Below are 17,865 nucleotides of genomic sequence, written 5' to 3'. Positions count from 1 at the left end.
TCGGCCTCCCAAAGTGCTGGGATTACAGGCGTGAGCCACCGCGCCCGGCCTAATTCCATTTCTTTAACAGTTATCTGTTGAATCAGAATATGATTTTCTTTTACCAACATTGGTATTTCTGTATTTGTGCAAAAATACAACCATTTATTTAGTCATATTTCAAATTTTTCAACATAAAATTACTCCAAATAGTTATTTCAATTTTTATCTATGCTAAATAAAAAATATTTGCTATTTTTGATATTAAATTTGAATTTAATTTTTCTTCATTATTCTTGCATAAAGTTTCTGTATGTTCAAAGCTTGTAACATTATTATTCATTTCAAATTTCTAGTCCTTACCTTAACATTTTTCTTTCTTACCTAGATATATTTAATATATACATTTGTTTTCAGTTTATTATTGACTGTACAATTCAAGCTAACTTTAACAGCAAACTGCAATCTTTGTTTCCAATAATGTAGTTCTGAGAGTGCTCTAGAATGCAATGTTGAAAATCTTTGGACTTACAGTCAAGCTTTGTTACTCAGAGAGTATCATATGCTTTAAGAAAAACTACATAGCAAAAGAATGTGTTTTTTAATGTTCACATAAATTTTGGCAACTAAATGGAGGACAATTTCTCCCCTTTTTGAGAAGGAAACATCTAATGTTTCTATACTAGTTTCTATCACAATTTCAAAATGTGTTAATAAGTCTGAAATTGATAGGTCGTATTATTTTTGTAAGAGAAACAATATGAATTTCAAAGGATCAGTGAGAATTTTATCAAGAAACATTTTTTGCAAATATATTTTTGTGTTCATAGCCATAAAGAGGCATGAATGCCAAAGAAGAAAAAAACTCGAAGACACTTAAAAAAATAAGAAGACTTGACTCATCTTTTTAGCCACAATCTGCTAAAATTCATGAGATCAAAATTGTTCTTCATTAAATATAGCCCTTTTTTGGGAATTCATTTGTGTTTATTTTTAGAATATAAATATCATCTTAATATAAAGAAAAACTTTTTTAAAGCCCCTATGCTACATGAGAATGTTGTTTGAATCCAAATAGAACATTTGATTATTACATCTTGGTAGATATTGGATGTACTAACAAATTATTAAAAGTAAACAAAGAAAATTTTAAGAAAAAATATGCAAATTTTAGTCATGGCTTTGGATTGTGCCACTTTTCTACAAGCAAATAAAAATAGAACGAGTAAGGATATCATTGAAAAAAAACGTTACTTGGTTTGAAGTTTTGGGGAAACTTTCTGTTGAAAGCAGTTTCTTGGCTTTGAGGAAAGTTGTGTTTCTCTCAATGGTTTGATAACACTGAAAAGGAAAATGCAGTTGATTATCACCTGTTTATGTCATATTTATGATTTTAAATATATCTCAAATATGTTTATTATTATCTCTTCATTCCTGCCCCTATTTACTCTTCTGTCTTTCTCTGTCTCATAGAAAAAATTATGACATCAACATCCAAAGGAATTCTTCGCCCATTTTTAATTGTCTGCATTATCCTGGGCTGTTTCATGGCATGTCTTCTCATTTACATCAAGCCTACCAACAGCTGGATCTTCAGTCCGATGGAATCAGCCAGCTCTGTGCTGAAAATGAAAAACTTCTTCTCCACCAAAACTGATTATTTTAATGAAACTACTATTCTGGTGTGGGTGTGGCCATTTGGGCAGACCTTTGACCTTACATCCTGCCAAGCAATGTTCAACATCCAAGGATGCCATCTCACAACAGACCGCTCACTGTACAACAAATCTCACGCAGTTCTGATCCATCACCGAGACATCAGTTGGGATCTGACAAATTTACCTCAGCAAGCTAGGCCACCCTTCCAGAAATGGATTTGGATGAATTTGGAATCACCAACTCATACTCCCCAAAAGAGTGGCATTGAGCACTTGTTTAACCTGACTCTGACTTACCGCCGCGACTCAGATATCCAAGTGCCTTACGGCTTCTTGACGGTGAGCACAAATCCCTTCGTGTTTGAAGTGCCAAGCAAAGAGAAGTTGGTGTGCTGGGTTGTGAGTAACTGGAACCCTGAGCATGCCAGGGTCAAGTATTACAATGAGCTAAGCAAAAGTATTGAAATCCATACTTATGGGCAAGCATTTGGAGAATATGTCAATGATAAAAATTTGATTCCTACCATATCTACTTGTAAATTTTATCTTTCCTTTGAAAATTCAATCCACAAGGATTACATCACGGAAAAGCTGTACAATGCTTTTCTGGCTGGCTCTGTACCTGTTGTTCTGGGACCATCTAGGGAAAACTATGAGAATTATATTCCAGCAGATTCATTCATTCATGTGGAAGATTATAACTCTCCCAGTGAGCTAGCAAAGTATCTGAAGGAAGTCGACAAAAACAATAAGTTATACCTTAGTTACTTTAACTGGAGGAAGGATTTCACTGTAAATCTTCCACGATTTTGGGAATCACATGCATGCTTGGCTTGCGATCATGTGAAAAGACATCAAGAATATAAGTCTGTTGGTAATTTAGAGAAATGGTTTTGGAATTAAAATCTTGCATCACTTGCATACTTGATAAATCTTTTGATGAGATATCATCCAAGTATTGAGGATTAGAAGAGATACAACATCCTACTTTTGTGTCACAATTTATTTTTATTACCCTCTCTTGGGTAACATGTATATTTTGGTGGAGATTTTTAAAAGCTCAGCATGAGCAATCATTCCATTTGCTTTTAAATTATCCTGTATATACCTAATTATGTGCATTGGAGAGTAATTTATTCTTCATTATCATTTGTAAACATTGTTTTTTCACATTTTTATAGTTTTCCATATGTAAGCTTGTGATTTAATTATTGTTTCTACACTGATCAGCTGTTTAATCTATTTGGGAAGTGAAAGTGCACATCTTAAAGTATGAAAATTTTTCACTAAGTATTATAATGTCTACTTCCAAGTTTGCATACTATAACAAAGGAATAATATATTGCAATTGAATTCTAATCTCTTTGACTCCAAGGTCGAACAAAGTGTAAACTATCTCTATTTGATCCATTTTTTACCTATTTACCACATTTGTGAAGGTGGAATTATTCATGGAGTGAATAAGAAAGATATGAAGCAGAACTGTTCTGTTTAGGAAGCCATTAGACTTCTCACTTATTTTCATTAAGCTGATTTACAGCTACTTATTCTCATGATCTTAAGTTATGTTACTCAAGTATTTTAAAATATCCAATTTGTTGTGATTTTCAGCACCTGGGAAGTAATCCCATTAATACTTTAGCAAATCTAAAGGAGTTCTCTTTCTGCTACTGATAACATTTATTGTCATAATAAAACAAATAATTTTCTCATGTAACAAAGAAAAATGATATCTATAAATATAATTCTAAATGGTGTCATTTATGAGCAGTGTTTAATTACTTATCAACTTAAGATTTTTTTTCTGAAGCCCTAATATTTAAAATGGTCTTATTTTATTATATGGATATAAGATTTGGCTCATAATGATAAACCCTATAATTTGATTTGAGTTCTATCATTTAAGAGAGCCTAAATACAATTATCATCAAGGTGTTAAACATAATATGTTAAATATAATAAAGTGGGGATATAGAGAAAACACACAGTATTAACATAGAGTAGGATCTCAATGCATATTTGTTGAATGAATAAATAAATGCCATTAAATTCATAGGAAAGTGTTTGTTTCAAGGAAGTGACAGTTCTACTTTAGAAGTACTAATTGGGGATGTTTTTTATATTCCATTTTGGTACTTATTCATACATAGCACATAGGACCATGGTGTTCACGGCTTTACAGCGCCAAATAAACCTACCATTACATTAAAATTTTGAAGGTTATATTCTTGAATTTGCAGCTGCCTTCAGCATTCTCTTCCATAAGGCTAGAGAAGGGGAGAGCTGGATATAAGCAGAAACAGTAGGTGAAAAAAAGATGGGACACTAAGCCTTCTTCAAGGAAAATATTCCTCAAAATAGATACTTAGTGTCTTTATTCCATTCAGGCCAAAATTCCATCAAAAAAGTAGAATGTTCTGACAACATTCATTTGGGTCTATTTGTGACTTATTCCAGTAGTCCTATTACATGTTGGCGTCAGCTAAACTCAAATAGAATTCAGTAAAAAGGATGTATGTCCAGCTATCCAGACTATCTTGTGAGAGAACAAGCTCACCCTAGCACCAGAAATGTTTGAACAGAGGAATATTCCTGAAATTGATAGAGGATTGTTTGATTCTCAGGTATATTTCTTAAGCCAAGATTGAATGCAGTGTCAGACACTGCCTTAAACACCCACAGAGATAAGTTGAACAAGGTACTATCACTACCTAAAATGAATTTACAATTAAGTGGACAGACATACGAAAGTTCCTTTCAGTTCAGACTGAAACTGTTTATATACATGTGCTACTTTCAATGAAGTTTATATGGGTCAATGCTGATTTAATGGGGAAGAAAAGTAGCAAATTTCTCCAGTTGCTTAGCTATTTGACATGTTTCTGAGCTGCACATTTTGTCAACTCTTTTGACCCAAGATATTATTCTCTCCATATTATTGTTTCTAACCACAATACATTAAGAAATAATATTTTTATCTGGATGTCCTCCTCGATAAGTAAAGATCTCCATCCATATTTAATTAATTGATAAGACAGTCAAATTCATACATTTACATTTACTTTGTCAAATTTTTTGCCCTATAAAAAGTATAGGGATCTAAAGAGGATACACTGCTACACGTTTAGAAAGCGCCTGCTTCTTTTGTGTGTGTGTGTGATGAAGTCTTGCTCTGTCGCCCAGGCTGGAGTGCAGTGGCGCAATCTTGGCTCACTGCAACCTTGGCCTCCCAGCTTTAAGTGATTGTCTTCATCAGCCTCCCGAGTAGCTGGGATTACAGGTGTGTACCACCATGACTGGCTAATTTTTTGTATTTTTAGTGGAGATGGGTTTCACCATGTTGGCCAGGCTGCTCTTGAACTCCAGACCTCAAGTGATCCACCTGCCTCAGCCTCCCAAAATGCTGGGATTGCAGGTGTGAGCCAAGGTGTCTGGCCCACCTGCTTTTTTTTGAAGGCAGAAAAGCATTCAATATCATTTCAATTTGCCTTGGCTCTAGTGGTTGTTCACGATTTGAAAGAACTGAAAGAACGAAAGGCAGTGTCTCTATTGTTGACTACAAATTTAGGCTCTTTGTTGGACTGTGACTATAATCATACACTGATAATATGACCCAGGTCAAGGCAGTGCTACTAAGTGACTTTAAACCTCATTACTAAATCCCAGAAGACTGCCCAAATTTGAAGTGCAAGAATTAAATGACTTAGTGGAAACCTCCGGCTCAGGGTCCATTGATCTGTGAGTTTTAGCGCTAGAAGGAATTATAATTTTGTGGTTTATAATTACGATATTATAGAAATTATAATTACTTTTCTTTCTATTTATGAGTTAACTAGATCCAGAGATCAAGACACATATTCACACATACACACACAAACACGCATGCAGACATACCACAGCTGATGACAATGGTTAAGACTATGATTTAAGGGTCCTATCTCTCTTAATTCCACTGTTTTCAATCACATTCCCACTCTATATGGAATTGTGTGTCAATTTTTATTAATGTGAACATCTTATTGGTATTATTTAGGGCCTATAGAAAGGTACATCTTTGACTTTTGAAGGTATTCAATGAATAAAACATCAAACTTGTTAGCATTCATTCTGGTTTAAATATTTTAGGAGTTGAGTTTAGCAGAAGGAAATCGTCTATCACTACATTTAAGTGAAATACAGCCCTCAAGAAAGTGTACGGTTCTCAGTCACTCCTTTAATCCTGTGGATTGCAATTCTTTGTAAGGAACTCATGGAAAAGATATATTGATTCAACAAAATTGGTTTGCTATTGATTATAAAAACAAATAATTATGCCTGGAATCAAACTGTGGATACAAAAAGAGAACAGACCATTGAAAATGTTTTATTTCAAAATATCAAAAAGCTATTACCTTCAATACTCTAAATATTTAAATATTTATTATTATAGACATTAGTAAGAATATATAAATATTAATCATCATGGGCCTTACTAGTAAGAATATATACTGAATTGTCCACATACATAGAATTACACCCTGAAGAAGAAAGACATGAGAATCAGGACAGTCTTATATATTATGACAGCCGTATATCATTATATGAAGTGGAAACTGAAAAAAATCTTCTTAGTGGGAAACAAATATATGCTTAAAATTTTTATATTTACTGTAAAACTCCTAATAACCTTAGATTGTGCAGAAATGTTTTTATTGTGAGGAGCTTAGAAAACTTGGAGCATTTGATGTGTAAAACAACAGAATATTTAGGAATTATTTGCTGAGCCTTTAAATTATTGCCTCCAATTGGAGGTTAAATATGAAAAGAATAGGAAACTATGCCTCTGATATTTTTTGTCAGCCTATTTTTAAACTAGATTCCATGAGTCTCAAGGTAATCACCTAGAAATTTTTTTTTTTTTTTTTGCATCAACTAAAGTTACCACAATTTTTAGGTTCTTATCTTATGACTTTGTGTTTGACCAAGTCTTTGAGTTCCCTTGAACTCTGATCTCATTTGGGGAAACTTCTTAACAATTACTATCAAGCTGTTAAAAATAACAAACATCAGAATCTAAAGAATAAGCACAGTGTCTAATGTACAGGAGGATCATGTCAAATACCAGTTGAATAAATAAATGAATGTCATTAGTGGTTGTGTAAAATATTTTTTAAGTGTAGTGACAGTGTTTATTGGTACCAATTGGAGATGATATTTTATATTTATTTTATTAGTCAGTTTGTTGCCTGGATGCAGAAGGAAGGCATTTTAACTCCTTCCTATCTTACCACATAGTAAAGTCCCAAAAGTCACATTGCCAGAAAGATTAGAAAGGATTTGGATTATGTTAACAACTACCCAAATATTAATAACGTATCAACTGTTTCTAATAGAAAAGAAAATTAGTATTTAAGAAGAGTATAAAGTGCAAGCACTGTGAAGGGCAGATACTTCTTACCAAACCACATGGAGGAAAATATTCTTTCCCTCCTAACTTCATTCCATGGTATTTCAATCAGTCAATTAAGGTGATTTTTTTTCTGGATGTCTCTCATCTAGAGATTTTGTAACATTTTGCAAATGGACATGCTTCACTACTATTCAAAGTGTTCCTCCTTTTAGTAATTCATATTGAATCCATATTCATATGTATTTTATAAAACAGCAGAACTTAAGTAAGAGATAGCCTGCCAAACCAGAAATATGAGTGTTACCCTAGGTTATTAGTTCCGCAAACTAATATTGAGAAGGTCACTTAACCTCTCTGGACCTTCCTTGTAAGGTTCCTTCTAGCACTATTACTCTGATCTAAGATCAAAATTAATATACACATGAAATTGCAAATCGAATTTCAATGACCGTCTCAAAATAATTTTTTAGAATATTACAGATTTTCTTCTCATTTATCTGTGTAGATATTTCAAGTATGAAACTGATTACTTTAAATAACATGTGGAAAGAATCCAGAGCTTGGAATATAGAAAGTGCTCAATTAACTGACATTCCTCCTGTATTTCCTCCCTCCCCTTAGTTATCTATGTCTTTTGAACTCACTACACATTGACACTTTAATTGCCTGCAGAAAAATCAATCATATTTTGGGCATTATTTTGAAATATTTAAGAGTTTCTGTTCTATTCAAATTCTTATTATATTACAAAAATCTAAAGATATTTATTGATGCAAAAAATAAGAAGTAACTGGGAATACCTAAGGTAATCCCCAACTAACAATAAAATAACATAATTTTAAGTAAGCTAGATTGAGTTTAATTAGAACGTTTAGTTATTTTTAAACTCATAGTTAACATATGTTCATGCATTTGATTTGCTTTAAAAATATTTTATTTAGGCCGGGCGCGGTGGCTCAAGCCTGTAATTCCAGCACTTTGGGAGGCCGAGGCGGGTGGATCACGAGGTCGAGAGATCAGACCATCCTGATCAACATGGTGAAACCCCGTCTCTACTAAAAATACAAAAAATTAGCTGGGCATGGTGGTGCGTGCCTGTAATCCCAGCTACTCAGGAGGCTGAGGCAGGAGAATTGCCTGAACCCAGGAGGCGGAGGTTGCGGTGAGCCGAGATCGCGCCATTGCACTCCAGCCTGGGTAACAAGAGCGAAACTCCGTCTCAAAAAAAAAAAAAAAAAAAAAAAAATTTATTTAAAAATAACGTCTCCAACACCAGTTGCTTTCTGTCAGTTTTACTTAAAGCATGCTTCCGAGGTCAGCTGACCTAGCATCACAAGGGTTAACAATACCGATTTCTGGGCTCTGATCTATGCAATTAGAATTTCTTCAAATAATCCATGCTCCCTTCCTGCCACCCAAAAAAGGTGCATGCTTTTAATACATTTCCAAAATTATTCTCTTTCTATTCTAGTTGGTGAACCATCCTGTCCTAAACTAGCATTCTCAAACAGGCATATGTCTTTGAAACTTCCTAGATCATCTTCATAAAAATCACTTGAAAGACTGTTAATAATACATAATACACAGCTTCTGAGTCTCCCGGTGTGAGATGGGACCAGGAATCTTTATTTTAAAAACCTCCCTTGATGGTTCTGATGTCCTGTTAGTTTTGAGGTTTACATCCCACCTGTTTAGATGGAAAGTATTCTATTACTTATGAGGTATAACCATTCATTAGTTCACCTGGTATCTTCTTAAATACATCGGGAAAGTATTCTACCTCAAGATCCAAGGCATTTTCTTTGCCTAATTATTTCACATATGGGCATGAATTCACCAGTCTTGTGATTTGGGGCAGGTTATTTATAGTCTCCAGACATTCTTTCATTTGCAAGTTGCTTATAGTAGTTCACGAAGCTGAACGCACATTAGAACAATCTGGAGAGGCTTTAAAATTGCAGATGTCCAATCTCCACCTCCAGAGAGCTGATCTATTTAGTTTGAGGTAAAACCCAGAAGTCTAACAGGTGTAAAGGCTCCACAGGTAATATTAATGTGGACATACCTCAGGAAACCATCAGTTCTTGGCCTAGAGGATCTATCAGGAAAATAAAAGATTACATATCTTGAAAAAAAAAGTCTCTCATTCTCTTTCTAGTTTCTAACTCCATGTTTATATTTGCAACAGGAAAGACTGGTCTCGACGATTGCTAGGATATATGCTTCTGTTTTCTGCTTTACTATTATATGTGTTTAGGAGACTACTTTCTTGGGTTCCAAAGTCTCCTTGCCTGATAGATAGAAAGGTAATTTGCAACTGAGATATGGCAAGAAGTTGTATAGCATATGAAATTTTGACAACTACAGATTTAGAATTGAATCCAAGCCCTGCCATTCACTAGCTATATGCAAGCTACTCAATTTCTTTTACGCTCAGATTTAGCACCTGTAGAGTCAGCATACTTCTGAGAAATTATATTCAAGTGACTATATACGTTTTCAATTATCTTTTATTTTTATAAAAGTTAATTGTGAGGAATCCAGGACTATTTTCACAATTTTAATTCTAAAACTCCAAGGATGTTAAACTGGCTGCTTGTAAGAATCGTTGAAATTTTATACAAGCTGAAGGAGCAACATTCAGCAAAAGGGAAACAAATAAATACAGTGTAGAAGCATACATTCAGTTTCCTGTAATGAAAGGATTGTGAGGAGCTGGCAGTGGTGGTGAACAGGCATTGTTTGCATTGCTAAACAAACATACTATTTCTTAAAATAATTGAAACTCAAGTAGGCCTAATTTTCTCTCCCTGTTATGAGCAATCAATAAATTAACAGTCAATTTAGTTTGTTACCAGTTGGTATAGCTCATTTCACAGAATAGAATAGCAAGAAGGTTCTCAGAGATCATTTCCTGGTAAAGAAAAAGGCCTATGAATATTTAACAGTTTGACTTAATCCATCACTTCAGCTGATCAACTAGTTTTGACACAGGACTAGTTAATGATTTGTTAGGAAGTCTCCATCTACTTTTCCTAAAACTAATTTTTTAAAAAGCTGAAAGTTACTTTTAAAATATAAGGGTATAAATTCAAAAAACAGGAATATTTGTCTAGTGCTACAGAAAGAAAATAATTATTAGCCAGATTGTGATTAAGGCTACCTTAATTGCATAATAAATAATTTTGACATGAATAATCTCAATTGTTCATGTGTACAATTTTAGAGCTGTATTGTGTTAGAACAGAAAAGTAGGCAGAAAGAAAATTTATATTTTCATATGTGAAAAGAGAATGATATTCAAAATAGTATTTTAAGTAGTTTCTGTGTTCCTTTAAAGAGCATTAGAAATGTCTGCTATGTCAGTAACATTAGAAAACTTCAACAACTGATTTGTTTTTCTGAGTTCTCTGGCAACCAAAAATAATTTTGAATTAGTTGTGCATGTAAAGTAAGTTAATTTTTAGCTTGCTGGAATTTTATTGTAGAAAACAAATATAGGTTTTATCTGAAAACTTTAAGGGCCATTTCTACAAAAAGTTATGCTAACGTCCTAACATTCTACGCTATACATGGCTGCATTCCATTTTGATTAATGAGGATTCAGGAAATAGAAAGGCAGTCTCTGCAGAAGCAGTATCCAAAGACTAAATTAACAATCCAGGACTACTACTCATGATGTGAGAAATATGGGCCAGAGTGACAATATCACATCTCTAGTCTCAGACTGGCCTCATTAGCCACCTTCAGTTCCTCAAATGAGATAATCCTAAAAATGCCATCCCCTCCAAGGTGAGATTGCCAGAGGATATGAGCTCATCTAGGGTGGAATACATGTCTCCAAGGACTGTAATGAGATCAGGCTTTTCATTTACTGGTTTTCTTCCTCAAGAGTCCTTAAATAAATGATGATTATCTGATTGTCTATATAAAACTGGAAGTAGTCTACTTTTTAGATAAAAGATAATCTATCTTGAATATTTCATATATGATTTAAAAATAATCAAAGGACACAGACTATCATATTTGAGAAGATTTTACTTAGAAGGGAAAAGAAGAATTTTCAGCTTGTAGATGCTCTACATTCAAATCAATGAAAGTTCTTGCTCTGGAAGTCTAACAGGCTACCTGTCATTGGAAATGGAGATGGGGAAGAAAGTTGTGGAAATAATGATGGCTTTTTATCTTTAAATAAAAATGCAAATCTTCAGAGCTATCATCATTATGGCAGCTTTCAAAACAATATACATTCATGTGCTTAAAAAAAAGATTGGGTTTGGTAGGAATTAAGGTTAAGGGAGTAATTGTGATAATATAAAGAATAGCATTGTTATAAAATTCCTAAGAGGTAAATAATGTATGAGATGAAGGTAGGAAGTGATGTGTGCTTGCAGAAAATTACTTGAATGCAGTTGCTGAGATTAAACATCTTCATTATAATAATGTGTCTTATTCTGATTCCAAAACAACATGAATGTAGAGAAGAGATTTTTAAATGAACAAAGTAAAGAGCTAACAAGTCTGTATCTAGATTCAAGTTCACAAAGCAAAAAGGAGAAAAGTGTCAATGAGAAACAAAAAAAGGAGTAGTAAACTAAGGATCAAAGCCCAAGTTCCAGTTTTCACAATCTGCTGTATAATTCACTGACATTTCTGGGCCACAGATTTTTTTTTTTTAATCATCTGTAAAAGGAGTGTGATGGACTATACGTTAGAAATACCTGAAGACTATACATTAGAAGTACCTGAGAAGCTTTTAATAAATCTTAATGAATTGGTTAGAAATTCTAATTTAATTAGCCTGGCACAGTGTACAAGTTGCCATATATTCTTGTAGATTTTTTTCTTCTTTTCTTACTCCTCCTTTCCATGTAGCCATGTCACTACTCTACAAGGGGTGGGGAAGAAGTTAACATGTAATTTTATTAGGAATTCTGATTAAAAGGTTGCTGAAGCAAAAAAACTGCAATGAAGTTCTGCAAATGAAGCGTGAGGACTTTACATGCTTTCTCTTTGTCTCATTCCCTCACGAATGCACATATAGACACCCATATGCCAATATCTTTTGTGTGTAGTTCAAGTATAACTTTGAGATGACTTACACTCAAGGAAGGTCAAAACTGTTACACTGAAACAAAATGTGCCAATTCTAGCCAATATGTGAATTGTAAGGGTCGGTAATCCATAAACTATTTGGACAGTAATTGTATGTTTTATTAATGTAATGTAATTTTGCACTATTGTATTGTCATATTTAATCAAACTTTTAAAAATACCCTGAAACTTAATGCCAAATGTACAGTTTATAGGTTCCTGTTCTTTCTGATAAGAATTTAATTGCATAGTGCTAATAGTTGTTTATTGCTATTAAATTTCTGTGTATGTATTATTGCGATGCAGACCCAATAGGGTTACTTTAAGCACACTAATTAGTCATTTGGATTTTTATAGATAAAATCACACATTGATCAGAAATCATTTTTCTACTTATTTTTTTGTAGAGTATTTTTCCACACTTGAAAAAAAAACATGATTATTTTATATCAAGCATCAGCTTTTCTTTAAAATCTTATTTTAGTAGCTAATGCATGTTTGAAATAGATGTGTTAGAAATTATATGACTATATTAAGGTTATGTTTATATTAGGTGAAAAAATGCATGCAATTGGTGAATCATGCAGCTTTGGGGGACATCTACACTGCCATTCATACACAGGCTCTGTCTCAATCTGTATGCACGATTCACGTCCTTTCAAAAATCCTTTTTCAACATTTGGTAAAGTGAAAATATTATTCTTAGTGCTAATGAGCCAATAAACAATGCTGCATTTCTTTTTTTCTAACTTTGCAGCATATTGTGGTAAATTTGCTCCCAAAAGTTTATTTTTGGAGTTATTGTTGGCAATAAATACAACAAATTATTTGTTGGCAAGTGATACAATTTACTGTATAGCAACTTAGTATTATAAAGCATGAAGATGTGAAAATATCATCTTAACCAGTTTCATTCTATGAACATAATATTCTGGCAGCTTTTTCTAAAACTGAGAATGGTATATCTTTTTATACACTGCCAAAATCAGTACTACTGCCAGTCACCTGAGGTCAGGTCTGCACAACACTAAATTGGGCAATAACGTAGAACAGCAAGGCAGTCTTGACAGTCAACCGCTATAATCACTAGGGGAAGAAAAAGCAGGCCTAGCCTTTTACTTGACAACTTAAGTAATAAAAAATGTATAAAAATATGAATATTGGCTGCAGAGGTGACGTTATAATGCAGATCATTTACAGTCGTCTTTGCAAATAACAAAAATTACTACATTTAATGAAGGGTTTGTTTTGTTTAGTTTTTCTCTTTTATTCAGAAAACACACTTGTGCTTTTGAAAGGGCTTAACTCCAAACAGGTAATATGTGTAAATCAATCATTCCTCCTCCCATGACATTAATCATTCATAGTAACATATTAAGGCTAGAACATAGCTCTTAGTGACTTAAAACACTATTATAAGCATTTACACTGTTGGAAGGTAATTTCATTGCTATGTTATTAAAATGATGGGAATCCTATTTATACATTTATTTATTTATTTATTTATTTACTGAAGATTGGTTCCTTCCAGTTCAATTTAACAGCTTCAATGAAGTTAGTATAATGATAAGAAAAATTGATTCTAGCTGTTATTCCAAGTGAAAATCATGCAGCTGAGTCTTGCTGCATCCTGGGAGTAAAGGATTCTGAGTCTTGCTGCATCCTGGGAGAAAAGGATTAATTCAAACGAGGAGTAGCCAGTCCTAGCACTGTAGAGGCCTACTTTACCAACCAAGATATTGTATGTGTGGGACATTCAGCTGACATTGATCTGGGCACTTAGTTTGCTACCACATTGTTTCCTTCATTGATTGAAACTGTAAATAATATAACACATTAAGGCAGCTAAGCAAATATTTTAATAAGCCATGAAAGGCAAGATGCCAGAGGAAATCTGTATATTCGGCTATTTGGAGAACTCATGTTTTCCACAAATTAAACTGGAGATGTCATTTGAAATTTTCTTCCCTCAAAAAATGCTGTCACAACATGGATTCCTGCACATGGATGTCTTTCTAGGCTTATAAATATATGGTGTGATTGCTGTAATTTTGTGAAATTTTGTTCAGCAATTAATAGTTACTTCAGCAATATGTGCTAATATTCCAAGACAGAAATAAATGTATAAAGGATTTGAGCCTGTATGTGTAAGAAGAAACTCTTTCTTCGGTCATATTTCCTAAATTCAGTGTAAGTATCTCACTGATTTAGCACTGGAGTTATTCCTTGAATGTGTAAATAATGATGTTCTATTCTGACCTAATGAATTCCTGTAATGTGAATATTTAAAATAAAAGACTTCAACCTAAATGTATACTAGCTAGTACTGGTTATTTATAATTCTTACATTCAAAATTATTCACTTGAGAAGATTCATTTTTACTGAGATGCAAATCTAGATTCTATATATGTTGAATTAAAATTTTAAAACTACATAAATACATTATCCAGATTATACACTCTTTACAAATATTGCATCAAAAGGGAGAGTCAGTGTTAATATACAAAATGTTCTACATTACTTTGTTTCCTCACTCTTGCATTGCTTTAATGGATTCAGGGCTGCAATTAGATCTGATAATGATTTGGGCTTGTATGCACGGGGAATAGGGAAATCTATCCAACCTTCTCCATTCTATCTTGATCTTAGCTTTGGAAATGTCTCACCTTGCTTTCTAAATTATCTTCCATTTTACATGCTCTTTTGATTGTTTATATTCGGGCCTATAGAATCAACAATTACCAATGTGCTAAGATCCCAAGTGTTTTTCCTTTGTTTTTCTACTGTCATCTAACTTCCCACAGATCCATTGACAGGGATAGCCCACTATAAAGGGATGGAAACACCTAATTCCCTATAAACTTTTATTCACTCAAGGGCACTATTATAAATTATGTTGCCTAAGTCAAAAACTTAGAATTATCCTTAATTCTTTTTCCTTTTCCCCACATTGAATTGACTATGAAATTTCTCTTAAATATGTCATTTTTCTCCTGGTCCATTACATGGCTTTATGCAGTCAATGGGGCCTTCAATATTTCTTACCTGAAGCAAAGCAATAACTTCTTAAAGTCTCAAAAATCTACGCTCAACACTGTCACCAATGGAAAAACAAAGGAAAGGTGATACAGAGCGAATTCAGCTTAGAGTGTTGATTCACCAGTAGTTTTCCCCCAAAGTCACACACTTATCACGATTTTTCATTGGTTCCTCATAGTTTTTAGAATGGATTATTTATTTGGTAGCAGATCATGTACTGTCCTTTAACATTTGACTTCTATTAAAGCTTCTCTTTTATGCTCCCTTGTATTGCCCGATGCCGTTTCCTCATCTGTGATACCTCTCACACCACCAAGAGCTCAGACAGCTTTTCTGTCCAGTGAACTCTCAGCATCCTTAAGATTATAATCAAGGGTCATATTCAGTATCATACAAAATACATTTCAGATGTAAAAGATATTTCAGAGGTGTTTAAGGAACAAGAGGCAAGTAAGGCTGTTAGCATTATCCTGGAAGAAATGAGTTGTGAGACAGCCCTTTAAAGGAAGAATTTAGTTAAACAAGCAGAGAGAAGGCTGGGCATGGTGGCTCACACCTATAATCCCAGCACTTTGAGAGGCCGAGGCGGGTGGATCACGAGGTCAAGAGATCGAGACCATCCTGGTCAACATGGTGAAACCTCGTCTCTACTAAAAATACAAAAAATTAGCTGGGCATGATAGCACACTCCTGTAGTCCCAGCTACTTGGGAGGCTGAGGCAGGAGAACGCTTGAACCCAGGAGGCAGAGGTTGCGGTGAGCCAAGACGGTGCCATTGCACTCCAGCCTGGGTAACAAGAGTGAAACTCCATCTCAAAAAAAAAAAAAAAAAAAAAAAAAAAAAAAAAAAAAAAACAGACAAGCAGAGAACATGTGTGAATAGACCTTCCAATGAGGATATGAACAAGTCTGGGATACAGGATATGTTTAATAAATATGGCTCATTTTAATTGTATGTTCATGAAGAAGAACAGCATTAGATAAGGCATTAGTGATTTAAAAATGAAAAGGTCAGAATATCGGGAGCTTGACACTCAAACTGATAAATGTTAACTAGGTTGGTTGATTCGAATTGAGTTAATTTGATTTGATTCATACTGCTGCATGATTTAAAGTCTGAAAAATTATGAGTGTGGTGTGTGCAAAGCCATGAAATGCATCTTTTTCAAACTCTAAATCATTAAAAAATGTCAGCTAGTATTATAACATCTTATCCACCCTCATGGCCAGTTCCAGTGTGTTTCAGTGAACAATGTCTCTCTTTGGCTGAGAGAAACCATGTGATATGGTGCCTCCAAGTGTGGGTTCTGAGGCTGAGTCCAGTGGTGTGGCCTTAGGGAGGTTATTTCCACTTCCAGTGGTGCAGCTTTGGGGAGGTTATTTCACCTCTCTTCATCTTAATTTTCTTTTATAAAAAGCAGGAATAATGACACTTTACTTAAAATTGTTGTAAATGTTAAATGAGTTAATGCATATAAATTATTTATAACATTATCTGACACCACAAGCACTTATGAATAGCTTAGCTATTATTTTAAAAAGCAACACAAATATTTTCACAATACATCTTTTCTTCAGTTCCCCCAGTCACTGTTAAATCACTGTCTTCTAACATATTTTTTGTTGTTAAAAATGTAGATATTGAGACCTAGCATGCTGGCATGTACCTCCAGTACTAACTACTCAGGAGGTTGAAGCAGGTAGATTGCTTGAGTCCAGGAGTTCGAGGTTGCACTGGGCTGTGATTATTGTACCACTGCACTCCAGCCTTAGTGATAGAGCAAGACCCAGTCTGAAAACCAAAACCAAAACCAAACCAAACAAAACAAAACAAAATATATGTCTTCACATTACTGCTCTATTCTGTCTATTCTAGATAGAAGGTGGTTTTCATCACAGAGAAGAGCCCTAGAACACGACTGGATGCCTCCTACAAACAAGAATATAAATTTTTGATAGCCTATGCACAGTGGTCAGGTACTCTGAAACAAAAAATTCCACACAGAACAGACTCTGATTTGGGAATTACATGTGAATGACAATAGTGATAACTCAGAATTTCTCATATTCTAAGCAGTCCAACAAACTTTTTTGAGCATAGAACTGGCTTGAGAGAAGCTGAAACTCCTTTCCAGATGGATGATGAAGTTTTGCCCGCTTTGTCTTTTGTTTTCACTCTATATTACATTGTAAAAAGGATTTCTTTTAATTGGAATACCTTAATCAATGGATAGGTTGTCATAATTCAGGAAGAAAATATGTCCAATTACTAAAAACCAGCAAGGACATGAATACCTACAACATACAATCTGTTAAGAAAAGATCAAATAGATTATTCTTGAAGGTTCAGTGTCCATCTGATTGCCAGATCCTGCCAAAGTGTTAAATATTATGCCCAAAAGCTAGACGCAGACCTAAAACTCAGGATTTTCATTATTCAAAGCACAATTACATCAAGCCTAAATCCTAATTTAAGAGTCTATGAATTTAGAATTACAAAAAAAAAGTATAGTCATTTAGCCATTTATGAAATTTGTCAGTACATGTTATTTACTTTCGTAATTGACCGTGTTTGCAAATGATCACTCAGACTGAACACTGCATCAAATGCTGTCCCTTAAGTCTATGTTCCAAATTACACCAGTGCCAAAGTTTTTGATCTTACTTCTTTCTCCTTGTCCTCAACCTAATCATCTCCAGGCTCA

General features: G+C 34.0%; 1 protein-coding gene across 4 annotated transcripts in view; it reads left to right on the top strand.

Moving 5' to 3' along the window:
* The window catches only part of FUT9 (fucosyltransferase 9), a 188,515-nt gene extending 174,064 nt beyond the window's left edge, over positions 1-14,451 (top strand). For all 4 annotated transcript variants that reach the window (XM_074397689.1, XM_074397688.1, XM_010333775.2 and 1 more), the window contains one exon: positions 1,453-14,451. In XM_074397689.1, coding sequence (XP_074253790.1) covers positions 1,461-2,540 — 1,080 coding nt within the window. In that variant the 5' untranslated portion in view covers positions 1,453-1,460 and the 3' untranslated portion in view covers positions 2,541-14,451. The remainder of the gene's footprint in view (positions 1-1,452) is intronic.
* The last annotated feature ends 3,414 nt before the right edge of the window (positions 14,452-17,865 follow it).

The sequence above is a fragment of the Saimiri boliviensis genome, chromosome 4 (genome assembly GCF_048565385.1).
Source record: "Saimiri boliviensis isolate mSaiBol1 chromosome 4, mSaiBol1.pri, whole genome shotgun sequence".
Lineage (NCBI taxonomy): Eukaryota > Metazoa > Chordata > Mammalia > Primates > Cebidae > Saimiri > Saimiri boliviensis.
Note: the sequence above shows the minus strand (reverse complement) of the source record. Positions and strands in the feature narration are given on the sequence as shown.